Consider the following 26,798-nt stretch of genomic DNA (forward strand, 5'->3'; position numbering starts at 1 on the left):
TTACAAGACGAGGACACAAGAGGCCCGCGACATCATGCCTACGGTGGCTCGAGGACCAGGTATCGCTGGGTACAGGCTGGCTGGCTCTGGCTCTCAGTTGAAGCAGCCGCAGCACGCAGCACTCAGGTGGCCGTAAGGTGAGGAACCCAGCACTCGACAGGGACTGGACTTGCTGATGAGCAAGAGAGGGGTGTGTGTTGATCGTGTAGTGGGGAGACACGGAGAAAGAAAAAGGGCGACGACAGCGACAACGACGACGAAGAAGACGAGGACTGACTGGACTAGAATGGACCAGTGGACGCAGCAGAATACGCAGAATGCGACGCAACGGCGTGCCGGGCTGGGTCTTAGCACAACGCAGTAAGAGTCCCTCCGTCACCCCTTTCACCCCTTCAGTGTTTGGCGGTGGCCAACTGGCACGTAAGTGGCAGACACAGACGGAAACTGGCACTCGGCCGGCGGGAAAGGGCCGGACGGACAGCGAGTACCAAGCCCATCCATTGGAATTGGAGACTGACTGACTGACTGACTGCTTGCCGAATTGCTGCAGACATGGCTCCCACCGAAGAAGAATGGGAAAAAAACGTCTGAGCATGGCCCCAGGGCAGGGATGCCAAGCAGCAAGAGCCTCAGGGGCCAGCCCGGATTACGCTTACTTTTATGGGTCTGGACACGCCGCCGACGAATGGGAGGCCACGCGTGCCTGACGCTTTCTTTGAGGAAGTGCGAATGCACCAAAATGAGTCCTTCTTCTACTTATGTCTTCTCGCGGCGCCGTTCGATAGACTTCCCAACGAGGAAGCAATTACTCCCCCCTCAAAACAAATTTACAGCATCCCTAGCTCAGGTGAATCTGAACAAAGTGCGTGCGGTGGGCAGGTCGTGGGGAGATTCAGCGCGGCAATGGGCCCAACCCGCGGCCAGAAACACCAAAAACGAGCAACCCAGTCGGCAGCAAGGCAGCCCACTGGATGTGTCGGTCGTCGTTCGAGTCTTGGCTTTCTCGCTTGTCAAGTCATGATCCCCGTCCCACCACGCGCTGCGCTCCTTTTGTGGACCTGCCCTCCCGTTCCTGGGATTCAACGCCGTTGGACCGGCCTGGACGGCAACCACAGTCCACTCTTCACTCACCCATGCCCACACGTCCTACGGATAGGTGCCAGCCAATATCGCAGAGAAGCCTATTCCGACAGCTGCACCTCCGTGGCATCCAATCACCGTGATGAATCTCGCATCCAAGCCAAGGCCAAGCCCCAAGACCATCGCCGCGACGTCTAATTAACCATCACGAAAGCCAAGCCCCGCCTCTCGGCCATGGCTGTCTGCATACCTGGTCATTCCACGGCGCATCCCGAATCCTCCTCCACCATCACCATCACGACCTCTTCGCAGTTTGCACCGGTCTGGCCACTCGATTACAGACATCCGATGCACAAGCCATACCAGGACCGTCAACCCCAGGTACAGATGGTCTAGGTACGGATTCTACCGCTGGGTTCCTTATCTTTTGTTCTCTTCACATCACTACACACGCCACATACATACAACAACTGTTATGCATCAACAGCCAGCCCCCTCGACCTCACCACAGCCGCCTACGCCTCGCCGCTGTTTGGGCCACGTTTGGAACAAGGCTGCTCTCCCGCATCGCATGTGGGTAATGAGGCCATAATCCCCTTCTGCCCTACGACCCCAAACCGCCCAGTTGCACATCGAGACGCCCCAAGACTCCCGCACAACAGCCCAAATGCCACCAAACGGCCAGTGACCTGCCTCGTCATCTCGTCCACCGCATCCAAAACAGGACAGGGCTCGGATTCAAGATGCGATACGTACCCTTGGCAGCTGTCCGTTTATCGGCCTCTGATTGGCTCAACCGCTCTTTTCGCCATGCACAAGAGGGGCGTGCGTTTGGATTGGTCGCTTGAGCCCGTGTCGCAGCTTGTTTCGCCAGGGGTGCTCTGACACAACTCAGGATTCGAATTTCACAAAAAGGGTGGGCATTAACACTGAGAAACTGTCACTCGCCTGCACCACCATCGTGGCGCTCACTGACACTCCGCCAGAACCCTTCGCTGTCAACTGTGCTTCACCCAAGCCAAAACAGCGCTGTCTCTTGCCGCCTCTTGCTGAGTAGCACCGTTACTCAGCGGCTTGGACTGGGAATGCCTTCATAGGCCCCTGTCAACTCCCGTCTCACAACCTTCTTCCTCCGCAGCACACACACCACCCCGTTTCCGCGATTCACTCCTCGCCTTGCCGCCGCCCTCCCGTCCCCGTCCGCCCTCCAACTGCCGCCGGAATATTCTTAGCACCCTCATTGGCTGGGATCCCTCGCCTCGACTCGACTGAACAGTCACGACAGCCCAGATGCCCATCGCCTCTGCCTATCGCCGCGCGGCTGATTGCCAAACCTCTGGCTCTGCCTCCCCTTCCCACGGACGTGATCCCCCGTCAACCAACTCTGCACCCCGGTGAAGATCATTCACAAGCACGCAGTCGCTCCCGGCAAAAAACGCAAGAATCAGTTCATATCTGAAGCCGCCCTGCCCCTTCCTTCACCTGCCAGCGCAGATCGTCCACGTTGAGCTGAATTTCATCGTGGTTCGTCATCCACCACCGCGAGCTCTTACGCAGAGCAATCTCTCGTGTCCCCTAGCTCAAACCCGTCGAGACGCCTCCTTGATAAAGGGGTTGGCGACAATTCGTGATTATGCCTGCTGACCAAATCGCTTGCACTTGCGCGCCAACTGCCATCAGACACCAGGGAAGCGCCACCGGGGTTTGGTTGAGGTCAGCATCATCCCCATACATGCAACTCAAGCCGGCATCTGCATACAAACACCAAGAACAATCTCCCATCTGCCAATCAAAGCAAAACTCTGCCCAGATTCCCGGGTATCCGCTCAACCGCCAGCTGGCCCGCCCTCTTGAAGCATGACTGCAGGTCATCACGAACTCAACGTCGGCATTTGCTGCATTCTAGAAGATCCCCCACTAAACAGACTTGCCATCCTTCAGCCTCAACAATCTATCTGACACAGACGTCTCTCTAGGTTGAAAACCGGCACTCTTTTTCATTCATTTGCCGCGCTCTTGACGTGCTTCAACGACCAGATGACCACCAACCTTATCAACCTTATCTCTGTACAGATACCACTCGTTCGTTCTTGTTCGAACTTTGCCGTCACCCGAACAGCTCCACGGAACTGAAGCAACTGCTACGCGAACCCCCTGCCTGGCCCCGTCGTCGTCGGCGGTCCACAATCCAAACGCCGTAGCTCAACCTCCAGCACGACGATGTCTACCTACACGGCACAAACATCCGGATCACGGCCTCCTTCCAAACGTTCTATGCAGTAACCAGGAGTCGGTTGTTGTTGCTGCTACCGTTATCAATCTAAGGCCCCATTCTCCTCCCGCAGGCGACCAACTTCCGAGCATGAACCTCAGCCTCAAAACAACCCAACCACAGTTTCAAAACGAGGTGGGAAGAGACCAGCAAGCAAACAAGGCAGCACAGCACGCATCGAAACCCCTTCTTTCTCAATCTGAAAAAGCACAGATTCCCGTCTCGTTGCCCGCCAGACGTGCACGGCGCCTGCCTCGCATCCGCCGCCCGTTTGAGTAATTGCCCTTCCCACGACTCCAAACCCACGTGCCAGCGCAGAGCCTCACCACAGAACCTCGACTCGCCAACAAGACAACCACCTCCTCCGTCCCATCTCTGCCCTCTCAAATCCCGTCGCCGCACCAAACTCGCCCGCCCGTCCAACCGTACCTCGGGTCCCCTCACACGTTTCGTTTGACCTGATCTTCCACAACCCGCCCTCCCTCTCCATACCTACATCGTGATCCAAGCCACCGTGATTTCTCCAGAGCATATCGCCGCCTCCACAACGAGGATATCCTTCATCCTCCCAATGGCGATACCCGAGATGAAAGAACCCTGCCCAGTCATTATGCAAGCCAAAGTCGTAACCACTCCCAACCCAGTCCCTGCTCTCCACGTCCATCTCCCGTAACGCCCCCATCACGACCTCCAGCCCCCAAAATCCTCCGTGCCATCACCATCAAAAACCACCGCCGGCCAACCCTCCGAACCCGCCTCGGAGCCGGAGCCCGGAAACGACACATCCAGCCTGGAACCGGCCCCCGAGATCCGCGCATGCCCCAACTCCTTCCTCATCTTCTAAACCGCCCCCATCCCATCCATCCCATGGCCATATCCTGCGCCCTACCAGGCCTAGTCCAGAGTGATCCAGGCCCTCCTATGACGTCCCCCGGCCCTAAACGTAAGACAGACCCGAGATACCGGGCGGCCTTTAAACAAAGCGGCTTCGGCACGGATGACTCCCATCTCGTAGCGAAGGACGGCTACTCTTCCCTCGTCAATGTCACGTCGCGTTCCGCTGCCATGCCTTGACCTTCCCCTTCGCGAGGCCGGACCCCGTCTCACGATCTCTGTCACGGTGTCGGCTGTTACCTAGGGCGGCGACGTTTGTTCCCCATGGCCCTTCGGATGCCGAGACGTCCCGGTGGATGACGTGCCTACTGGAGGTTTTCTACGGAGTTGGTGTAGCCGAGGAGCAACTGGGATATCTAGTCGCCCTCCTCCCTATGTTTTGTTTCTTTGTTACCTACACGCAAACATATGTCACCATCATAGGCACGTAGAACGTCACTCGCACACTGGATGTAAAGCGGTGACTGCCGGTCGTCTCTCTTCTCGGTGTCAAACCAAAACGCACGCGTCAATGCAGTAGAAAACATGAAGCCTTGCCGTATGATAACCCGTACGTGGTACCTGTGCTGCTAACTCTGATCGGTCTGTCTTCTATCCACACCGCTCCTCGCAACCTCTCTCGAAGGTGCTTTCTGCTGCCGCCACGAGACTGCAGCACCGCATCCTTTCTTTGTGCTGGTCAAACGAAAGAGATCCCAAACCGCAACGCAGAGCAATGACCTTGACCTAATCATACGCCAGCCGTCGAAGAGAGAGAGAGAGGAAAGCCATCGCTTGTCATACTCGTCCAACCCCACACCCTCCGGCACCGTCTAAATGGCGTACTTGCGAGTCCACTCGCGAGCAGTGGCCTCGTATCTAGCGCGGTCCGTCTTGTAGACGTGTGCGATTTCGGGGACGAGCGGGTCGTCGGGGTTGGGGTCCGTCAGCATCGAGCAGATGGAGAGCAGGACTATCGACGGTTAGTGAGTGCTGTTGGTACAGGGGACGGATGACATACCCTTAGAGATGGTCAACGCCGGGGACCATTGGTCACGCAGAATATCTAAGCAGATGCTGCCGTTGGAGTTGATGTTGGGGTGGTAGATACGGGTGGTGAAGTTGACCTTGGGAGGCTTGAAGGGGTAGTCGGTAGGGAAGTGGATGGCGAGGAAGAAAACACCGCCAGAGTAGGGAGAGTCGCCCTGCATCGCGTTAGCTTGTGTTCGGTCGCAGATGCTCCGGATTTTGATGCTGGCCATAGCACGTGGTAATCCCGCATGCCGTGTCCAACATCAAAGTGGTGTACTTACAGGTCCCATGATCGTAGCTTGCCAGTGGAACTGCAGTCCCAAGTCAGCACATTATTCCGAGTCTATCAAAGACGTGTGGTGAAGCCGTCGTCTCGACTCGGCTGAGTCATAATCGAGGCATCATCACCGCGGTCTTCTATCGGGGTAGCTTACCAGGTCCTCGCCGACGGGGCCGGCAGAGCAGGAAGAGGGCGGGTCACTGTGAAGACGACGATGTTAGCATATTGTCTCTCTGTAACACTGGTTGCCTTTGCAGGCGTCACTCCGCCGTGACCGTCGTCATCGACGGCCCGAGATATGATGGATGATGGAGGGCGTCTCGCTGAAGAAGACCCCGCTCTCCGATCGCCCCACCTTACGTCTCGGGCTGCGACAAAAGCTTGCGGTGACGACGGTGGACGGCAAGGCTGGGAAAATGGGAAGCAAACATACCGGCCGAGGTCAGTGAGCTCCTTGTTAATTCTCTTGAGGGCCATTTTGGCAGAGTTATGTGGTTGTTGGGGTATCTAAGATGATCGGTCGCCCGCGCGAATGCTCTGTGTCTGTTGGTGTGAGGGGCAAAAGTCAGCGAAAGCGGTCGAGGTGGGCTTTTTCTGGAGTCGGCGGGCGGTGGGCAAGGCAAGACGCAAATGGGTCGGCTGCTGCTGGCGAATTTATGGCTGAGCTGCTTTATTGCTGCTTTTCCTTGCTGCGGAAAATGACAGATGTAGGTCGAGGCAGTCGATGCAGGCGATGCACAGATCGTAGGAGGGGGCAGGCAGGCAGAAGAGGACAAAGAAGCCAAAGCAGCCTCGAGTATTCTGTCGTCGGGCAGCGGTCTAGAGTCGTCGTAGGGATTCGTCGATGTCGATGCAGCAGGACTGTCGGGTGACGCGAACCAGGATATCGCGGTGGTCGAAGCAATGAAAGCAGCAGCAGCAGCCGATGCGTGGCGAGATGTTGGGTTGGTTGGGACGGGGACAGTGAATGCAAATCATGTGTTGCGTAGCGTGCGTACCTGATGAGCGAGCGTGTCTATCCCGCCGAGACTCGATGCAGAAAAGAAAGGACTTTTATTTGGATTGTGAGAGTCGTTCAAAATAGTCGTCGGTCGGAGGTATTACCGTGGTGGTGCCCGAAGGAAAGTCGTGGAGAATTCGATTCGCTACGTACGTTCCCGTTACAGGTTGATGTCGAGATTGAATTTGGGTGGAGGAGAGGAGAGAGAAGGGGAAGTCACGGTCGGGCCTACGAAAAACGACGGGAAGGGTCGCTGCTGTGTGCGGTGGGCTTTGCTTTGCTTTGGGCAGTGGAAGGCAGTGGGCAGAGCCACTCTTGCCCACCAGTCAGTCACTGTGACTGGAAGGAGGGGGGTTCCTTTGCTTGCCTTTCCCCTCCTTCCTCCATCCTGCCGCCCAGTCACGACTCACCAGTCAGTGAGGTACCTACGGTAAGGTAGAGGGGGAGCAAACCCAAGGTTGGCTGGCTGCTTCCACTCAGGTTGGCCGCAGGCGGAAGTGAAAGTACCTTCACCTGCCTGAGCCACAGTCCAGGTACCTTGCCTGACCAGCCCAGCAGGAAGCTGCCCGTCCAGTAGCGTCATGCAGCCCAAACAAACAGTGGGCTTGCCGCCCGACAAACCGCACTTTGGTTGGCTTCAGTCATGACGCTCGTCCCTCAGAGTCGTGTGCTCTGTTTTTAGTGCTCGCTTTCCACCTCAGGTACACCTGGTGGATGCGCCCCGCTGCAATGGGAACCTGGACGGAACATGCGCACCGCCACACATGCCATCCAGAGATACTTGCACCACTAACAGATGGCAACTTCCTGCTGCGTCAGGATTGGTAATACTTGCTGACTGTCCCGGTTATTCAGCCCATTCCTCAGCCTCAGGCTCGTGCAATCGACCATGTGCTTCCCTGTCCTTCTACCACAACTGGCAGGCGACTGACACGGCAGCCCGCCATCTTCAGCGAACTGGCCCAGTTGCTGCAGGCCGTGGAAGCAGCGGCATTCACGTCCACCAGACACTTTCTTGATCCTCCGGGCCGGCATGACTGGCAACCCTGGACCCAATCTGACCGCCTAACAACGCATCACTCACGAGCAAAACACCCTCGAATCGTGTCATCGCCAAAGCATGTGTCGCATGAAACCTCGTGTCCTTCTTGCTGCAGTCAAGCGAGGCTATTCATCCTCGACACGACTGCCCAAAAGCCCATCTATGCATCTGCCATCCCATCGCGAGTCTGCAAATGACGTCCGTCTATCGCTCTCAAACTGACAACGGTACATCCTCCAGGCACCACACACGTCTAAATGCAGTGGTACCTCGCCCACAGTGCACTCTAGCATCCCATCCTGGGTCTGAACTCTGACCCGGCTGCTGCCGAACAATGGGCCACTCCCAGAAAGCATCTCCCCGGCTCGTGTCGACATCCAGCACCGCTGCTCACGGCTCGGCTTCATCCACTTGTCATGATCTTCGCTGCTGCATATTGTGGCGGTGCTCCCCCGAGAGCCACGGTGCCGGCACTCTGGGGATCTGGGGAATTCTTGTTCAGTGCGCATTTACCACGCCGAACTGATTACAGATATGCAGGCACCATCGCCGCAACTGGCTGGCACTACCCAGCAGCAGCTTCGTTCAGATTGTCACTGCGACACTGCAGCAACGTCGCCGACGACGTCATTCGCCGACGTCGGTTCATTATGTAATCATGATACTGCTTTCCCCGACCAATGAGAGCAGCTCTAGTTTGTGCCTCGGATGGTGCTCGGGACGTCCACCGGCGGGGCAACGCCTCGGGGTCGGTAGTTGAACGGCAGCACTACCATCATGCCGTTTACACGATTCCCCTCAAACCACCTTGTGGACGTCTCAATTGGCAATTCTCCAACATGTATCGACCAGCCCTGAGGACATGCGCAAGGCAATGCGTCGCCAGACGCGCCGTCCCCGCCTCGAGGTCCTTCGCCTCATCCAGCGGCCCGGTCTTTGACTGGGAGGATCCCCTTAATGCGAAGAACCTGTTGACTGAGGAGGAACTCGCGATCTCAGAGACTGCCGAGCGTTATTGTCAGGAGCGCATGTTGCCGCGCGTGCTCCGTATGTGCCCCGGCTTCCACCGTCGTCGTCTAGTCTGTGTTAACTGTCTGTAGAGGCCTACCGGGACGAGAACTACGACAAGAAGATCCTCGAGGAAATGGGTGAGCTGGGACTTCTCGGAGCGACGATCGAAGGATATGGCTGCGCAGGCATCTCGACCGTCGCTGGTGGTCTCATTACAAAGGCTGTGGAGAGGGTGGACAGCGGCTACCGCTCTGGCATGTCAGTCCAGTCTTCTCTCGTCATGGGCGGCATCGCCGAGTTTGGTTCCGAGGAGCAGAAGGAGAAGTACCTGCCTGGCATGGCCCAGGGTAAGGTGCTTGGTGCCTTTGGTTTGACGGAGCCCAATCATGGCAGCGACCCTGGCTCCATGGAGACCACCGCGAAGCCTCACTCGACGAAGAAAGGCTACTACTCCATCTCCGGAGCCAAGACGTGGATCACGAACTCCCCCATCGCAGACGTTCTCATGGTGTGGGCCAAGCTGCAAGAGACCGGAAAGATCCGTGGTTTCCTCGTCGATCGCTCCCAATGCCCCCCGGGAACTCTCGAAACCCCCGCTATTAAGAACAAGAACGGTCTGCGCGCCTCAATCACTGGCATGATCCAGCTTGACGACTGTCCCGTACCGGAGGCGAACATGTTCCCCGAGGTTGAAGGTCTTCGTGGTCCCTTCTCTTGCCTCAACAGCGCCCGCTACGGCATCTCTCTGGGTGTCATGGGAGCCTTGGAGGATTGCATCGCTCGCGCCAGGACATACTCCCTCGAGCGCAAGCAGTTCAAGAACAACCCGATCGCCAAGTACCAGCTAGTCCAAAAGAAGCTCGCGGACGCCGCGACGGATGCCGCTTACGGCACTGTCGCCGCGATCCAGGTCGGAAGACTCAAGGATGAAGGCAAGGCGACGCCCGAGATGATTAGCATGGTCAAACGCCAGAACTGCGACCGCGCGCTGTTGAATGCGCGTGTTCTGCAGGAGATCTTTGGCGGCAATGCGGTCAGTGATGAGTATGGTATCGGCCGTCATGTGGCGAACTTGTTCGTCACGCAGACGTACGAGGGGCAGAGTGACATTCACAGTGAGTTTTGCGCGTGGCCCAGTCATAAGGTTATACTAACATGGGACAGGTCTGATTCTTGGCCGTGCTATTACGGGCATCCAGGCATTCGTTTAAGCGAAAATGAAGTGAGGTCGATGTATCCAGGATTGTGCCGGGCAACGGACACGGCTTGTGTGAATAACTCGAAAATACGGTCATTTATGCCTGTTAGTTAGCTGTTCGTTGAGCGAGCAAATTAATCAGTACAAAAAGCAAATTCAACCAGAAAACGATTTTCCCTGGCTGTGGAGGCAAAAGATAGGTCCATCCAGGATTCGAACCTGGGCTTACGGAAAGAACTGATGTTAATCAGAATCCGACGTCCTAACCAACTAGACTAATAGACCGTGTATCGCAAGCTGATTGCTGATGGTGGTCGGCGACGAAGGCACTCTTGTGGGGCGATTCACTGCTCACGATCATGCGTTTCCCCACCACCTCGCACGCCACAGCAGCTGGTCTGTGAAGCTGCTCCGACTTTTCAATATCTAAAGTCTTACCTACGATGCTTACTCTATCTATTATAAGATATATATATCTAAGCCTACTTACCTCAACTTTATCCTAAAGAATTATCGCATAAAATTAGCTCTATTGTAATGCAGGCACTCCTCAGAGTGAGGTGTATGCACATAACAGCTGCGTCTCAAAATGGTCTGCGCAAGCATTGCAAGATACTTGGACTTCACTAGCTCCTAAGTATTCTCCTCTCCATCTCCTTAATAAGTATTATTGTTGCTTTTCTCGTTGTCCTTGTCGTTGTCCTTGTCGTTGTCCTTGTCGTTGTCCTTGTCGTTGTCCTTGTCGTTGTCCTTGTCGTTGTCCTTGTCGTTCTCATCATTATTGTTATCTATCATAAAGTACAACTCCAATTCATTAGAGGTATGGATACCGCTTTTTTGGAGTGCCTGTTTCCGCGTCAACCACTCCTGGAGTTATCGCTCCCGCCTACGGCGAGCGCACAACACCTGATGGTGGAAGCTCTTATAGAGACCTACAATGATTACAGTTAGGAGAATCCTCATAACGGGGGATATCTCTCCTATGTGATATGGTTAAAGAAGACGCTTTGGGGGGGGGGGGGATTCAGGATGCGAACAGTAGGAGAAAGGGAATGGGCTCGCCGTGAGACCATTGCAGGTCTCAATCAATACACATGCAAGGTAGCTAGGAAGAAACCAGAAGATTAGGCGGTCTTGTATGTTATTTCATGAGTAATACCTGTATCACATGGTTTACCTGATATAGCTTCTGATTTCCTCCTGGATCCAAGCATCATTCCGGTCTTCAGAAAACAAAGTCCAATGCTTGATCCACCAATATCCATCTGAGTTACCTTGGTCTTTCAATTTTTCGAACATTCGTCTCATGGAACTCACGCGGCAAAGGCTCTTCCAATCCTCCCCATTGAGGAAGCCTCTTGCGCAGTCGAGTACCACTGCAGCGATCCCGGCAGCAATGGGCGCCGCACATGACGTACCGCTCATTTGTCCGTGGTCATCCTGCGCCCCTAAGTGGTGTGGCCACGCCGACTCTATACACTCCCCAAGAACCATGATCCGCATGTTATCCATCGGACTCGGTGTGAACGTGGAACGATTGCCGTATCCATCCGCCGAATGGACGCATATGACATTTTCTTCCCGAGCTGGCCATGCAATGCCATCCGGCCGGTTCTTTCCCTCGTTGGATGCAGCTGCAAACATCAGCACGCCTCTCCGAGCCGCGTCCTGAATCTCTTGGTACAGCGCGTCGTAATTGACGGAGAAACCAAAAGACATGACAATAATATCAACTTCCCACACGTTTACAGCGTACCGAAGGGCCTAATTCAGTCAACTACTGGACAGTCTAGCCAAACAGGACGTATCACCCACCTCAGCAATAATTAGCGCAGATTCGTCGCCCTTGGGCCTGCTTTTGCATACTCTGGCCATGTGAATAGCAGCATTTGGTGCAACCTTCCGTAGCAGGACGGCTAGATGGGTTCCATGCCCGACGTCGTCTCTCCATCCGGTGTGCCCGTCGACCCAGCTTTTGTATTTGATCCTGGGCTCAAAGTCGTACAATTCTCGGTGTTTTGAACTAAGCTCGATGCCACTGTCCAATATGGCAATCTTGATTCTTCTTGCGTTTGACATCTTGACGTTGCGCAACTGTTTGGTTCGAGAAAGAACGTCTTCGTGGTACTCGAACCACTCCTTTGTTCTCCTGGTCCTGCATTATCTTGAGCTTTAGCCGCATGACCGGCTCTCAAGCAAAGCGATTGAGGGAACTTACGCTTCTTCGTTGACTTTTATATGTCTCTCATCACCATCTGCCATAAGACATAACTCATGTCTCCTCGTAACCTGAACCTGGGATGTTGTTTCCACTGTGAACATAAGTCAATTCCGGCGTGCTGGAAGATAGCTGCAAGATACGAACCCTCGGGCACCGTTGCCAGACTGCGACTCCAACTTTCCGGCGTTTGCTTGATGGAAGTGTTGGTGTTTGCTTCCTCAACCTTTCCGAGACCGTTCAGCTCTTTTTCCAAGGACGTGTGTAACTCCTCTAAGCGAATTTTGTAACCATCCACCAGCTCTAATGCCAGTGGAAGAATGATGCATGATAGTATGTACTGGCGTATTGGACCCTCTTCCGCCAGACTGGAGCATGGAATGTTTGGTGGCGGCTTCAGGTCAATGCAAGCCCTGATGACCTTGCGGAGAGCGGAGGGTATGTACTTTCGCTCCATTTCCAGCTTCTCCATCTGCTTCCAGGCTTCCAGGAAGTCTTCATTGCACTGTTCCCAGCTGAGGTCCGCCGTTGTTTGAGAGCTTCTGGGGAACACAGATCCTGTGGCAATTTCGAGGAAGATGATACCCAGAGCCAGGATGCTCGGATGCGGGTGAGCTTGCATGTGCATGTAATGTCTGGATGTGCTAGTAGCATCTTGCACATCGTGCATTTCGACAGAAAGATAGGGGAATGCCAAGGTGACCGGTTTCAAAGCGGAAACACCCGACCGTCGAATGAAGTAGACTTTGGTACTGTTCCACGCAGTCCGTAACCAGGAGCCCGGGTACAGGAAGAGCATCGAGTTGGCCAATATATAGCAGAGCGTCAACTTTTCCTTATCAGAATAGTTGCTAACTCTGGACATGGACATGCCATCCTCCAAGAGCTGTTGAAGCGATTCCATGGATGTGTGATAGTCGGCGTTGGCTGATCGACGGGGTCTAAGATGCCAGAGCCCATCGTTCTCAACCAGAAAATCCACTGGAAACCCTTTGCTTTTTTGAATCCATTGACAGATATCGTTGCTCACACATTCACGATCATGTGTGGCATTCCCGCGATTACTATGATCAATTTAGAAGCCTATTCATCGAACTTCTCTTTGACAACTTACTGGGTGTCTTTGCTAAATGCCACATTCGTCACTTTCCACTTCGTTTGATTCTGGCAAACTGGGAGAAGGACTTCATAATTGGCTTTATGAACATTAATCTGTGCTTCAGCGCCGGTGGACGACATTTTCAGTGCCAGGATATGATGCCGGATCAGACTGAGTCTCGCCTCCCTCGGTCTGGACGGCCTAGCAGCGTCACAGGTACACTTCCAATTGCGTTCCAATATGCCATAAATCTTGTTTGAAATATCTTTCAATCCGCTGCTGGGATGTTTCGAAAGACTCAACTCGTTGGTCTCCTGCGCCGTGTGATCCCTGCAGTAGACGTTCAGCATGTGCACCGCAGCCAACTTCACTGGCTCCAAGAACTTTTCGCGTCGCGATTTGGATGTCTTCTCTTTCCCATGGAACAAATGAACCTTTAGATCTTGACGAATAACGCCTAGGTACTCATTTCGTTGATCGTCTGTTTGGGCTGACAGCTTGCTACACGCTTCGTAGCCACCAAGACGATGTTTCTGGATGGTATGTTCGAGATTGTAAAGCTTATCGAATGGTTGCTTTATTTCCGGGTCTTCCAGACCAATCTGATGACTGGTTAGCTTGATTTCATTGAACAATGAGGTGGCAAACGGAAGACTTGCTGCATAAGTCTTGATGAAATCGAACGGCTTCCATTTCTTCGGAAGCCGGCTTTCCAACGCCTTCAATAAGCCATTTAGCTCTTCCTCTCTCAAACCCGAAGTCCATTCTCCGCAGGATACAGCAACAGCTATTCCTATGCGAATAATGTCTGAATAACAGTCTGAGGCATCTCTGAGCAGATCCTCGTCCTGTTTGTCGCGGTCTATGAAGTCTTTCCCTAGCGCCACGAAGGCCGGGATGACATTACTGAGTAGAGCTAGCTGCCACATGAAGTCATGCGGCGCAAGCGACCAACTGAGATTGGACTATCGGAGTATCAGGATCACGCCGGCTGTGTGCAGCACCGGATGGCCTCGAGATCGTTGTGTGATGGGGAGAGCTATGAGGCTTTTGAGCATATTAAAACTGAACCGAGAGATCAGGCTGAGAGGGGTCGCAACACGGAGGGGGCGTGTGACATCTTCTTACCCAGGGTGCGTCTTACATCTCGGCGGCGGCGCAGAGACACCCATGTCAGCAGCACCCAATGACCGTCATGTCATATTATCCGTCCTGATCCAACGGCGACCATGCATGGAACGCCTGATTTCACCTATTACCCCTCTCCATCGACCTCACTTGATCACATTCGTATCTAATGTAGGTCTCGAAATTGTCGCCATGGATCTCGAGGCGGATGTGAAAGACATTGAGAGCCTTCAATGGCTGGCTAAAAATTGTGCGAAACTTTTGGAAGCTCTTTTACGTGAAGAAAATGCACAAGCTGAGGACATCATCGCTAAAGACGGTCACTGGGTGTCTCGACAGTATGCCGAGTTCAATCTGTGGTGCGTCAAGGTTGGCGTAAATGGCCAGGGACTGGGATCTATTGACGTTCGCCTCAAAGATGTGCCCGAGACCTGTGCTGTCATCAGGGACTTGCTCAAATCGCTTCAGAACGATCTGCAAAGTACGATTTTATCAAGATTTGCCCCAGCTCACTCAAGCTTACCATCATTAAAACTGTAGAAATTCAGCAACCCGCCGACAGCATTCAACGTTTGAAGAAGGCCGATGTTGAAGCCGACAACTCAGATTCCGGATCTGATAGCTCGTCTCTTTCATTCGACTCCCTTTCTTCCCTCGGTGGTACTGAATCAAGACAAGGCCGTGAAGACATAACACTAGAGGGCAAGCAGACTCTCATATTAAGAAAGCACGTCGAAGACACAGTAGACCGTCTGCATGGCCACGCTTTACAAATCGACAAGGCGGGAGATAAACACCGTCAGGGACGAGTCAAGGTCTATGTTGAGAAAGACGGCCCAAGATTTGCTTACCAGGGCTACAGGGAAATCGCGTATCGAAAGGCGAAAAATCAATTTCCCTCGGCGTCTGACATCTTATGCCATAGGATGGCCGAATCATTTGCAAGACGAAGGATACGCTTTGACTACTTGAGAGAGCACCAGAAGAAACGCGCCGTCCAACTGCCAAAGGCACAAACGAGACCGCCCGTTTCTCGGCCGCCGAAAAATGTGCTCGTGGGTAACTTCCCAAGGGTGCCTACGGCCAAGGAGGAGGAAGCTCCCAGACGTCAAAGCCGTCGTATAGAGCAGCAACCAAAAGATCAGCAAACTATCTACTCAGCCACAGAAAGAACGAAGCTAGAGAGTCCCGTACAAAGACAACAGGAGAGAGCTGAGAGTGTGGTGTCTATTGCGTTGCGCCACCCTGGTTTTCCACCGCCTCCAAAGATCACTGGCCACAGCTTCCAGTGCCCATATTGCCGTTTGGACTTCCGGGCAGTTGAGGGGGGGAAGACCCGTTGGAGGTGGGTAAAATTGCACCAACCCAAGAGCTGCTCTCACTAACCGACGAACCACACAGCCAGCATGTCATGCAGGACTTTGAACCTTACTTTTGTCCCATCAGTCTTTGCGAAAAGCCGTTTGATCTGCCGAATAATTTTGACGGCTTATTGCATCACTTACAAGATCACGTTGAGGAGCGGTACCATATAGACCTTCCTGAAGGAAAGCATCAAGAACTTGGCGAAGAGGATTTCGAGAAGTACATCAGACAGCGAGGTTATATCTCCGACGAGAACCTAGTCGTTCTGAAGAAGGCCGCACGACGCAAAGGGGCCTTTCTTTTTGATGACTGCCCTTTTTGCGGTGGCTTCCCAGACGTGCTCGAGAAACGCTTTCCGGTACCCAGTGCTCCCGAGGCGCAAGTTGAACTGCGGAGGCACATCAGACAGCACATGCAAGACATGGCTCTGTTTCTCCCGCCATACCGCGAAGACGTTTTTGACGATGACGGCGATCTTCAAAGCTCCATCTTTTCCCGCGAGCGAGGGGAAAATAGCAGTCTCGAAAGCTTGGATGACTTCCAGATGTTTTGCGATCGAGACGCCTGCGATTGCAGAGACCAAGGCAAGTTCGCTGCCGACGTGACTGGAGAGCTGGAAATTCCGGGGATAGAAAGCGCAGTTGAACCTGATGCGTCGGACTTCTGGACCGAACTATTCCCGGAGTTGCCTCGCTTTGACAGGTCAGATCTGACCAAGGAAGATTGTGCCCACGATGGCATTCTTCACACATTCCTCACATCCAAGCTTCACTCTGCCCCGGAGCTTGTTTCAGGGGGCTTGGGTGCGATAACGGAGCCGGCGCAGAGAACTCCTGAAAGCTTTTCTCAGATAAGCCGGAGAGAAAGGCGATCTACAATACTGGGATCAGTCGCAATTGACGACTACAACATGCGTCAGCGTGAATACTGCCGTAAACGATGTCCTGGAACTTATCAATGGCTTTTAGACACTGATGCTTATCGGATATGGCTTTCTGAACCTAGCCAGATCTTTTCCTGCTATGGATTCCCTGGCTCTGGGAAAACTATTCTGACTTCTGCAGTGGTAAGCCATGTCGTTGATTACTTTGCGAACGACATTACGACCGGAATTGCCTTTGTCTACTGCAACCAGGACAGAACGGAATCCGGCGCAGGTGACGACGCTTATTACTTACTGGCGAACATACTTAAGCAACTGGCTGAATACCTCCCTTCAACAAGCCCTGCACTGGAGTTTCTATACAATATGCAGGATTTTTCCAGCGTGCCTGATTCTATCTCGGAAATCTGCCACACAATCGAGCGTGTAGCGGAGAAATACTCGAAAATCTTCATCATAGTGGATGCGATCGATGAAATTCAGGAGGGTCCTAGAGGCCGAAGGGAGTTTTTGTCGGAGATGGTGAAACTACAGAAAGCATGTGGTTTGAACATGTTTCTAACTTCGAGGCCAATCGTGAACATCACCCAGAGATTCCTCTCCCTGACACCACTATCGATCGAGGAAATTACGAGGGACTTCCTTTCTCTGACGTTGAATCACACGAATCTTCCTCAGGGGTTCAAAGGCAACATCCAGATGGACTTTTGCGCGGCTGACGAAGATATACGGAAACTCATTCAGCACGAAATGCCGCAATTGCCATACCCAATCAGGCAAAAGCCCAAACTGCAAAAGAAACTGGCGGACTGGATCATTCGCGAGGCTGACGGAATGTGAGTTGACACCACGCGTCAAATGATGGAAAAGAAAACTGAGATATTGTGATGACGTACTGATCCGGAGTAGATTTACAATGGCAGAGCAATTTCTACTTCAACTCAAAGGACTCGTACATGCCAATGACGCAGATCGGGTAGAAGAAAGCATTTTGACGATGCTTGAGACGCACCATGCTGATAGCATTCACTGCCACGGCTTACGCGAAAAAGTGTTGCGCCACCTTCGATCCCTAGAAATACTATCCGTTAGCTATGAAGGCCATGCGCCTAGTCTTTAGCTCAAGACGGGATCTTAAGCCCATTGAGTTACAGCACGCGCTATCCAAAAGCTTCATGAAGCCCTCAGAGGAACACCGGCCCGACATCAACGACATCCTTCTTGCCTGTGCTGGCCTCCTGGAAGTTGATGATTGGATTGACATCATTTATTTTTCTCATTACATCACCAGAGAATTCCTGCAAGAAAATTTGGACGACGACCTGGCTGCTCTTTGCATCGACTGCGTCTCATCTGAGGCTTTCGATGCCGGCCCCTGCTCAACAGAGGACGAGTTCCATGAGCGTCTACGATCATACCCGTTTTATTACTACGCTGCATCGAACTGGGGTTACCATGCTCGTTAGTCTTTAGGTGTCTCCTCATCGGTGGCCAATTTTCTCTCCGCAGAATCTGCGGCGCAGGCGGCGGGCCAGGCCCTTGTGATGTCGAACTTTCCAAGTCAGCAATCAAGTAGCTTCCAAACTATTCCCAGCAGTATAAGTGGCCTTCATCTGGCAGCTTATTTTGGTTTGGATGAAGCTGCAAGGCTGTTGCAGAACAGCAACCCAGATCCCAGAGACAGCTTGATGTATGCTGTATTGCAGGATCACGTGTCTGTATCTGAGCTACTCATTCACCGTGGGGCTGATGTTAGTGCGAGAGACAGTCAAGGAAGGATGCCTCTGCATTTAGCTGCCATGTTGAGCCGTCCTGACATGGTTAATCTGCTACTGGAGTCAGTAGCCGACGTTGACGCAATAGATAACTTTCGTATGTCTCCACTGCACATAGCTGCCGGAGAGAAAGACTCTTCTATTACGACTAAGCTCCTCACATGGGGAGCCAGCGTAGACGAGAGAGACTACATGGGATGGACACCGTTATTGCAAGCCACACTATCTGGCCGCGAAATTGCGGTCGGGGATTTACTCCTGGCCGGTGCTCCGGTTAAAGATGCGGACGAGAACTACGGCTACATCAGCGTGCTCTCAATCGCCGCAATGATGGGCTACCACAGCATTTTTTTAACCCTGCTTGACAATTATGCCTATATTGACATAAGAGACAAACCAGGCTGTACACCGTTGCTCTATGCTGTGGCCAAAGAGCATCCGCGGATAGTTGAAATCTTGTGCAAGCAAGGGGCTGATATCCAAGCAAAAGGGGAAGATGGCAGGGATCCGCTGCTCATTGCCCTATCGATGGGGCATGAATTGATTGCCAGACAACTACTATCTTACGGAGCGGATGTCACATCCACAACGGAAGGAGGGTACACTCCAGGAGGGTACACTCCTCTACTGATTGCCGCATACCGAGGATATGACGACTTAGCTGAGCCTATTTGCCGATTTCAACCCCGGAAGACAGGGAGGCGAAGGAACATTTTGGACAAACACCGTTGCTGGTTGCTACGAGGCATGGCCACGTGGCCGTAGCTAGAGTACTGCTCAACTACAAGGTCGACATAGAGGCAAAGGAGGACAAGTTCGGTCAAACATCATTGCTCCTAGCAGTTCGTCTTGGTCACACAGGTATTGTTCGACTTTTACTGATGCAAGGGGCCAATCCTGAAGCCACAAGATTCGACGGCAAGAACGCAATACAAATCGCGTCTGTGCCTGGAAGAGAGGATATACATGGCATCCTAACCAAATGGACTTCCTAGCTCGCTAAATATCAACTTCATCTCCACTTACTGAGGCTCCGTTCCTTACCTAAAGTAAGTCTTCTCGCCTATGATCCCCCCTTTTGTGTGTTCAAGGGACATGTAGATGGCGAGGAAACGTGCCATAGTACACAAACCCGATCCATGACTGAGTGAATCCGATCGAGTGAAGCTGCAGAAGCCAGAATACGATGTCCGCAACCGAAGCTTGAACGGGTCCGGAGGCGTCGGGATTGACGTCAGGAAGTACAAGGATGACCCAGTGACGAGACTTTTTGGTATACACGCCTTTCGTCCTCGAGAATGAGATACTCTATCTCGTCAAGGGACGGCTGATGACACGGCCCGAGTCCTTGGCTAAACAGCGCCTTTGACCATGCGCCCTGAACCGCCCTGAACATGACTTTCCCCGTTGTCAAGGGCAGCAGTCTCCAACACTCAAGTTTCCCAGGGATGCTGATGCTTCTGGCTTGGAGTACTCACAAGCTAGCTTAATGGGAGGGTTGTAAACGAGGATGCGAGCAAGAGCTGACTTATTCTTGTCCACTTCCATAACCACGACGTCCTGCGATTTCGCAAATAGTAGTCCTCAAGAGAGCTTCCCGGCGAGCGTGCGGCTTTATATGGGATTCAAGTAAAGCACCGTTCAAAATCGTAGACTGTCCTATGATCTTGAGGTCAGACGTACTCAAGTCTATCCAGAAACCTCCAATACCACTCGTCCAGGAACTCGAACCACAAGAAAGGGTCTATTCGTCATCGCCACAACATACAATAATCATACACAAACCCCCAAAACGCCATCATGCCCTCTCCAGACCACACCCTTCATCATGAATCTCTCCTCTCAATGCCAACCATCTCATAGCCCCCCTCCCCATCGCGCCCCCTCCCCCTCCCTCTCCCCCTCCCGAACCCAACACCCTCCTCCTCGTCCCCTCCAGCAGCCCCATTCTGCTGCCCCTCCACACCTCCTCCTCCCGTCGCCGCGCCCGCCGCATGCCCGCCGAACGAAATCGGCCTCAGCTCGCGGTACCGCGACCCCCAAACCGCCAGCGCAACACATATCGCCGAACTACTCGCCATCGCGCCCCACCACATCATGTTCCGCGGCACGCGGCCCGTGTACAGCGACGAGACGACGAGGTGCAGCCCGTGCATGGTGAGCGCGAAGTCCGGCACGAGCTTAGAGCGGCCGATCAGGACGATGATTGCGACGGCCCTGTTTGTTCCTAAGTCAGCCAAAATCCGCACGCATATCTGCTTCCTCCCCCGAAAACCCCCAAGCAAAGGTAAAAACTCACATGCAGAGCCCCCCGTCGAGAACCCACACAAACGCGCTCAGCCAGCCCTGCGTCGTGTCCCCCCTCACGGCCTCCCACCCAAACACCAGCTCCATGCTGAACCGCGTGCCGGCCACCAGCGCCGTGAAGAGCATGAGAACCAGCGCGCCGGCGTAGTACAGCCCCTGCAGCGCCGCGATCTGCGACGCGATGCGGAGCGGCGGGAGCTCGCCGAGGGCGCCTGGCCGGGGCGGCTTGCGACGGCGGGGCATCGTTTCTGTCTCGGTGACGGTGGAGGTCTCGACTCGGGTACGTGTGTGTATTCGATCTCGTTTCTTGCGGAAGTTATGTCAAGCTTGCGGTACGGCGTATGCGTGTCTTGTTCGTTGTTCGTGGGAAAAGAAGAGGTTGCCTTTCGTAGGTGTCGTTCGTTCCCCAGGGATGGACAGGCCGGGGGGGACGGGTAGTTTAAGATGGGCCAACGGCGCTCCGAATCTCGCTACCGGCGTCGCATATCAAAAAAAAGGGCGGCCTATTGTCTTTCTGCGTTTTTGCGCCCTTGCTCCCTAATTTGGAACGGTAATCAAAGAAGAGTCTAAACCCCGGTCTATAGCAACAAAGAAGTGTAAAAGTTGGTTGAATGTAGACAGGTAAAGAAAAACGGCCCGCCGGACCCCGAGAGGTATGCGAAGCAACCTAGCCAGCAGTAGCGTCAGCGGGATGGAAGGTGTGTCCAGTTTGCGCCACAGCGCGCCCGAGCTTCTGGAAACCGTAGCAGCAAGGAAAGCTTCCAAGGTAACCCGCAAGTACCTGCCACGTCAGGGGATCGTCGAAGCCACAGTCGGGGCCGGCGCTAGCGCCCAAAGGGGACAAGGCTGAGGCTGAACAGGCGCGGAAGCAACGGCCCCCACTACCAGACCTCGCAATTCGCATTACGCTGCCGTCCGTCGCTCACCGCCCGCCCGGGAGAATTCTGCCCCTCCATCCGCGCCGACATCACCAAAGAAACGCCGGTCGCCACTCCAACACCCCAAACCACACAAACCCCCGCGAACCCCTCCGTCCTCGACCGCGAATCCAGGCACCGAGAACACCGTCCAATTCGAACAGCCGAAAGAGACCGAAACAATGGGCTTCTTCTCCACAAAGTCGGACGAGGACCGCCGCGCAGAGGAAGTCCGCTCCGGCGCCGTCGCCCCGAAGCGCAGCGAGCGCCGCAAGTGCTGGGACGCCCGCGACGCCTACTTCGGCTGCCTCGACGCCAACAATATCGTCGACGCCCTCAAGGACGACCGCCAGGCCCGCAAGGCGTGCCCGACGCAGAACGCCGACTTTGAGCGGGACTGCGCCGCTGCGTGGGTGAGTCCTCCTCCTCCCCAGACTGTCTTCTTTCCCGGGATTGTCTTCCTCCTGCCGAGAAGCTGGCTTGCTGACTTGAATACGCCATGACATAGGTCAAATACTTCAAGCAATGGCGCGTAGCCGACATCGCCAAGAAGGAGCGGATAGCACAGCTCGAGGCCGAGAACGCCATCAAGATGGACGTGACCACCACCTTCGCCGACAACTCCAAGGGCACGAGCAAGGCCGATCTGCAAGATATGCTGGCGTCTAAGAGGCAGTAGGGCCAACTTTGACCTCCCTCCCTGCCGATACAAAGTCCCTCCGTCCCCGACATCACCCACCACCCACTTGATACCAAATCTCTCCTGTACAACACCATCGATGGTCCGGGACGAAAGGACATGTGTAATATAATGTATTCATGAGACAAAAGCTTGCCGTCACAAGCATGGCGCATTCAATGAGAATCAACTCTTCTATTTTGCTACCTGGCCGAGACCAACCGTATGATGGGAGGAAACCGCCTCTGAATACCGTTTTAACCCATGAGTCTTTCCCTTTCAACCCTCACCCCATGTCCACCGCCTCGGGTCGTCACTCCACAATGATTTTTTACGTGATGACCTGTATGTATGACTTCTGTATGGAGAAACAAGAGAAAAAACAACTAATAAGGGAAAAGAGAAAAAAAAAAAAAGGAGAAAAAAGAAGAAGCATGCTTAATGCAATGGTGGTATCATCCATGTGAGAAAACACTAGTAAAAAGCTCTGTGGCTCGTCTCGGCTCTCTGTTGCCTCTGGTCGCTGTGAGACCTCATTGAACGAGCTTGCAGAATTGTCATAGACCCCGTTGATGCAATTGTGATTTTGTCGATCCCTCCGCTGCTTCTGCTGCTTCGTCCCCTTGCTTTTGAACTTCACCTGTCGTCACAACCCGAATTCCTCGATTCTTCTTCCGTAACAGGGTAGCGCCCTACGCAAGCCCCACGCGGAACTGGCTCTCGCCGGCGGCCTCCTTGGGAAGAGGAGGTAGGTCCTTGTTGAGAGACTCTTTGCTTAGGCGAGACTTGAGTCGCAACGAGTCTTCGCGGCTCATAGATCCATTGCCGTTGGGGAGCGCCCCGTAGCCGCTATCCTGACTCTCGGGCTTGAGGTGGTGCCCCTTCGGCGGCGTGGGAGGCGCGTAGTCCCGTAGACTGGCAAGTCTGCGTTCCATGCTCGTCTTAGCCGGGGTTGCTGGTCGGTAGTCGTCTCCGTCACGGCTGCGACCACCCACAGACGAAGCCTCGGCCGTCTCCTCAACAACTGGAAGGATGGGCGCTCCCTGGCCCCCCGACTCGCGACGGTCTCCCGATTTTGTCGTCAACACCATTTCGGGCACGTTGGCCTCCGATGCCCCGTGTCTCTCGGTACGACGAGCTTCCTGGTTGGCGCGCTCGACAGTTTCGCGGGCTTCAGGAGATCTCGCACCTTCCGGCGGCGTTGGCGGAGGTTGATAGTTGGGCATTGGCGGAATGTTGTTCGCTGTGGATCGCCGCCGTAAGCTGGAACTCCAGCTGGCGACGCGCTGACGCTCAGCAGCCGCTGCAGCTTCAGCCTGTTCTTGGTCCTTCCGCGCCGCTTCTCTGTGCGCCTCCTCAGGCGACATCGTGATGCCCTCCACGAAGTTGTAGAATCGATCACCGTACTGTTCAGGGGGAAGGGCGGAGATCTGCGTCCTATCGCTGGTGAGACCCTTCCAAAAGTGCTCAATCTTTTTGATCATTCCGTACTACAATGGTCAGCTTAACTCACTTAACAATGCGGGTCAACTTACGTGAGTCAGACAGTCGATGACGCCCAGGTAGTAGATCTCTTCGGCAGGCGAGTTATCCTCGTGGGTAGCCTGGAAACCGCCATCGTCCTGGTTGAAGATGTAGTTTGACCGGCTGTGCCCCTCCTCAAGTTCATTAGGCATCTGGGTCGCCGCCTCGCCCATGGGTATCGGACGCTCGTGTCGAATCATCTGCCTCAGCTCCCTAGCCTTGCGCGCATTCTCCAACTTAGAGGGCGTGCGCAAGAGCACCGACGGAGGCTCGCCGTCCTCCCCTGTGTTCTCGCCGCCTGGGTTGAACACCTGAAGCGTCTTGCCGCGGAGGTTCTCTTCGTTACCCCTGTTGAGATCGTGGATGCCGATGAGAAGAGAATAGTCCATTATTTTGAGCTTCTTCATCAGGACCACGTCCCGCTGCAGCTGCTCCAGGAAGAGCTTCTTCTTCTGTATGCCAAGTTCAAGGTGGCGCTGTCGTCGCAGCCAATTCAGATCCTTCAGAGTCGCTCGTGGGTTCTTGTCAAGGTCGTCTTCCTTATAGTCGCGGCCGATCGTAGATCCCTTCAAGTCGAACGTGGTGTGGATGTCGCGGTGCGGAGGGAACAGGTTGTTCATGACGACAAAGTGAATCTTCTTTCCGTATGGCATCTTGACTCTGTGCAGGCCGTAGAACTGCGACAGCAGCGTGTTCGGGTTCTCGGTGACGTGGTGGTAGTAGTCCTTGAGGATCTTTCGCAGAAACTTGTGCTCGGCGTGGTGGATGGTCTTGATGATGTACTTGTAATCTCGGGAAAAGTAAAAGAAGCTGCCACTCTTTCCTGGGGACCCAAGCTCCGAAAGAATATACTTGCCCGTCAACGACATCAGGTAGTCGGCCGGATCGAGACGGAAGAGATTGCGCAGATGTCTGAAAACCCACGGGGCGTAATCCTTAAATTTGAAATCGTACTTCGCCGAGGGAACCATCTCATTGCCGGCGCTGCGAATGTTAGCATATGAGCAAAGGCTGGAGTAAAAAGCACGTACATGTCAAAAGTCGACTTTTGCTTCGCGTCGAAATCAGCATCCGTCAATGGGCGATCCAGCTTCGCGTTCGTTCGAGAGACGGAGACACGAATGCCCGTCAACATGTTGTAGGCGGTCACCCAATTGGCGTGGTGCTCGTCCACCTTTGTTCCCACGAGTACCCTGTCGTCATCCTCCTCTTCTTTCCTCTTCCTCTTGCTCGCTCGCTTTTGCCTGTAGTGCTCCGCCCATCGCAAAGCATCGTCGTCCGGAACAACCTCGTCGCGGGGAGCATCGGATTGCATGGATCGGGTGTCTCTCCGCACCAAGTTCAGCGATGCCCTACGCACTCTTTGCGTGGTGCTCGTGTGAGAAGTGGGAGAGAAGCGGCCACTCGAGAATGCCGCGTCGGACCCATCCTTGGATCCGCGGTTGGACTGGGTGCCCGGAACCTCGAGCGTATGTCGGTGCTTGAGGCCGGGGTTTGGCGGTTGCAGCCCCGTCGATGTGGATGCATTAGGTGTCGCGCCGGCGGATTGGTATAGGGGCGGGGAGGAGAACCGTTGCGGCGATTGCGGGTTGTTGTGGCTGTTCAGATTGGGGGACAGAGATGAGGTGCTGACGGCGGTTGCCGGCGTCGTGTAACCGTTCGCGTTGCTCTGAGAGGGGATCGGCGGGGGTGCGTAATTGGGGCTGCTCGTTCCATTCGTCTTTATTGTGTGGTCAATCGAGCCGGCGGCGGGGGATGCAATTGATGGGGGCGTCAGGTAGGCATCGGTAGAACTCGAGTTGTCTGTGTCGGATGCGGGTTTCCTCACGACCTTGATTGGCGGCGGGGGCGCGGTGCGATCGGGCATGGCGATGGTCGCGCCATTTTGCAGCGGGTGCTTGTGGTTTCTGTAATCGGAGTGATTGTTTTGATAGTCGTGACGGGAGTCGGTGTCGTGATAATCAAAGTCTTGGCCTCCTCCGGCCCCTGCCGAGCCGTTGGGCAACGAGTTCATGCTAGTCGGCCTCGTCCCATTCATCTGCGTGGGGATGGAATCAGAGACGTCGGAGGCGTGGGTTGACGACGTTGAGCTTTCGTCGAAACTATCATGGAGGTTGTTTGAACGGGAGGGACGAAGGGGCAGGGAGTGGGTAAACCCATTAATTGGGTGCTGCTTGTGACCAGACAGGTCAAGCGTGTGGTTTGGGTCGAGATCCAGAACGTCCGAGTTTGGCGAGTAGATGGGGTCGTTCTCGCGGGTAAGATACGTGGGCATGGTCGGTCGGCCGGGGTTCGAGACGCTCGGGAGGACAGAGGGAGGGAGAGTAGGAGTGGAGGATGTGACGGGGGGTCAACGACTACTGCTATTGTGAGCGACGTCGTCTTTTGGTGTCTGTCCCTGAAGCGTCGTCGGGGGTGGGAATGAGGATTTCGTGTGGTTGGCTTCGTTTACTAGTCGGCAGAGAAAAGGAAAAATGCTGAGCGAGACCTCAGCACATGCTTTGGAGACCTGAAAAACGGGAAGAAAGTAAAATGCAGAGGCGGCCGTTCGTAGGTATCGTTGGTCGGTTGGGTATCGTTGACAGTATTGTGTAGAGCAGAATGGGCGATGCCGTTATCGTGCCTGGCAGGATCGATTGCGAGAAGCCTCGTTCCGGGCAGAGGATCGGAGATTAGGGATGGGGATGGAAAGGTGCTCCCGGCTGCGTCGCCGTCGTGCTCGTTCTCGCGACGATGGCAGCTGGAGCGGTGGTGGTGAAGACGGAGCGGATTGAAAGTCGAGACGGAGGAGGATAAATCAATGGATCGGGCATGTCTCTGCGGCGAGGGTACGCATGGCTCCTTTGAGGTTGGTCGATGGGAGGAGCGAGTTGGCAGGTGGTGGTGGTTGTAGTGGTGGTGTGGTGTGGTGTGGTGGTTTGGTGAATGGGAAGGAAAAGCTGGGGGACAGAGGTTTTGACGATGAGCGCGCGTTGTTGCGTGGGTTACGAGAGACACTGAGCCAAGGATACAGGGGCAAGCGGCGCTGAGAGACAGGAACAGGACCCGGGGCGTCCACTGTGAGAGGTCGGGAGGAACCACTGAGAGCCACTGAAGGGCCGACGTGGGCGCTGGA

General features: G+C 54.3%; 8 protein-coding genes across 8 annotated transcripts; 4 read left to right on the forward strand and 4 right to left on the reverse strand.

The window, feature by feature from the left end:
- Positions 1-5,058: 5,058 nt before the first annotated feature.
- On the reverse strand, positions 5,059-6,014 carry CGCS363_v009108 (Ubiquitin-conjugating enzyme E2-16 kDa; the record flags this gene model as incomplete). The annotated part of the gene is made up of 5 exons (XM_036640957.1): positions 5,059-5,198; positions 5,247-5,430; positions 5,539-5,568; positions 5,692-5,737; positions 5,971-6,014. The coding sequence occupies 5 exons, from the start codon at positions 6,012-6,014 to the stop codon at positions 5,059-5,061; spliced, it is 444 nt and encodes a 147-aa protein (XP_036492638.1).
- A 2,404-nt stretch (positions 6,015-8,418) lies between these two features.
- On the forward strand, positions 8,419-9,801 carry CGCS363_v009109 (Glutaryl-CoA dehydrogenase; the record flags this gene model as incomplete). Its single annotated transcript, XM_036640958.1, has 3 exons — positions 8,419-8,626; positions 8,680-9,705; positions 9,755-9,801. 3 exons carry the CDS (start codon positions 8,419-8,421, stop codon positions 9,799-9,801), a joined length of 1,281 nt encoding a protein of 426 aa, XP_036492639.1.
- A 644-nt stretch (positions 9,802-10,445) lies between these two features.
- Positions 10,446-12,910, reverse strand: apr-2 (Subtilisin DY; the record flags this gene model as incomplete). Its single annotated transcript, XM_036640959.1, has 5 exons — positions 10,446-10,634; positions 11,106-11,552; positions 11,604-11,943; positions 12,007-12,100; positions 12,154-12,910. The coding sequence occupies 5 exons, from the start codon at positions 12,908-12,910 to the stop codon at positions 10,446-10,448; spliced, it is 1,827 nt and encodes a 608-aa protein (XP_036493192.1).
- A 1,515-nt stretch (positions 12,911-14,425) lies between these two features.
- On the forward strand, positions 14,426-17,321 carry CGCS363_v009111 (uncharacterized protein; the record flags this gene model as incomplete). Its single annotated transcript, XM_036640960.1, has 4 exons — positions 14,426-14,714; positions 14,774-15,104; positions 15,159-15,578; positions 15,635-17,321. 4 exons carry the CDS (start codon positions 14,426-14,428, stop codon positions 17,319-17,321), a joined length of 2,727 nt encoding a protein of 908 aa, XP_036493191.1.
- Positions 17,322-17,575: 254 nt separating this feature from the next.
- CGCS363_v009112 (uncharacterized protein) lies at positions 17,576-17,947 on the forward strand (the record flags this gene model as incomplete). Its single annotated transcript, XM_036640961.1, has 1 exon — positions 17,576-17,947. The coding sequence occupies one exon, from the start codon at positions 17,576-17,578 to the stop codon at positions 17,945-17,947; it is 372 nt and encodes a 123-aa protein (XP_036493190.1).
- A 2,326-nt stretch (positions 17,948-20,273) lies between these two features.
- Positions 20,274-20,806, reverse strand: SYS1 (the record flags this gene model as incomplete). The annotated part of the gene is made up of 3 exons (XM_036640962.1): positions 20,274-20,277; positions 20,348-20,473; positions 20,556-20,806. 3 exons carry the CDS (start codon positions 20,804-20,806, stop codon positions 20,274-20,276), a joined length of 381 nt encoding a protein of 126 aa, XP_036493189.1.
- Positions 20,807-21,662: 856 nt separating this feature from the next.
- new16 (Cytochrome c oxidase subunit 6B-like protein new16) lies at positions 21,663-22,159 on the forward strand (the record flags this gene model as incomplete). Its single annotated transcript, XM_036640963.1, has 2 exons — positions 21,663-21,893; positions 21,989-22,159. 2 exons carry the CDS (start codon positions 21,663-21,665, stop codon positions 22,157-22,159), a joined length of 402 nt encoding a protein of 133 aa, XP_036493196.1.
- A 692-nt stretch (positions 22,160-22,851) lies between these two features.
- Positions 22,852-25,958, reverse strand: its3 (Phosphatidylinositol 4-phosphate 5-kinase its3; the record flags this gene model as incomplete). The annotated part of the gene is made up of 3 exons (XM_036640964.1): positions 22,852-23,649; positions 23,695-24,667; positions 24,715-25,958. The coding sequence occupies 3 exons, from the start codon at positions 25,956-25,958 to the stop codon at positions 22,852-22,854; spliced, it is 3,015 nt and encodes a 1,004-aa protein (XP_036493195.1).
- Positions 25,959-26,798: the final 840 nt, after the last annotated feature.

This window comes from Colletotrichum siamense (assembly GCF_013390195.1).
Source record: "Colletotrichum siamense strain Cg363 chromosome Unknown KSG_Cg363_contig06, whole genome shotgun sequence".
Classification (NCBI taxonomy): Eukaryota; Fungi; Ascomycota; class Sordariomycetes; order Glomerellales; family Glomerellaceae; genus Colletotrichum; species Colletotrichum siamense.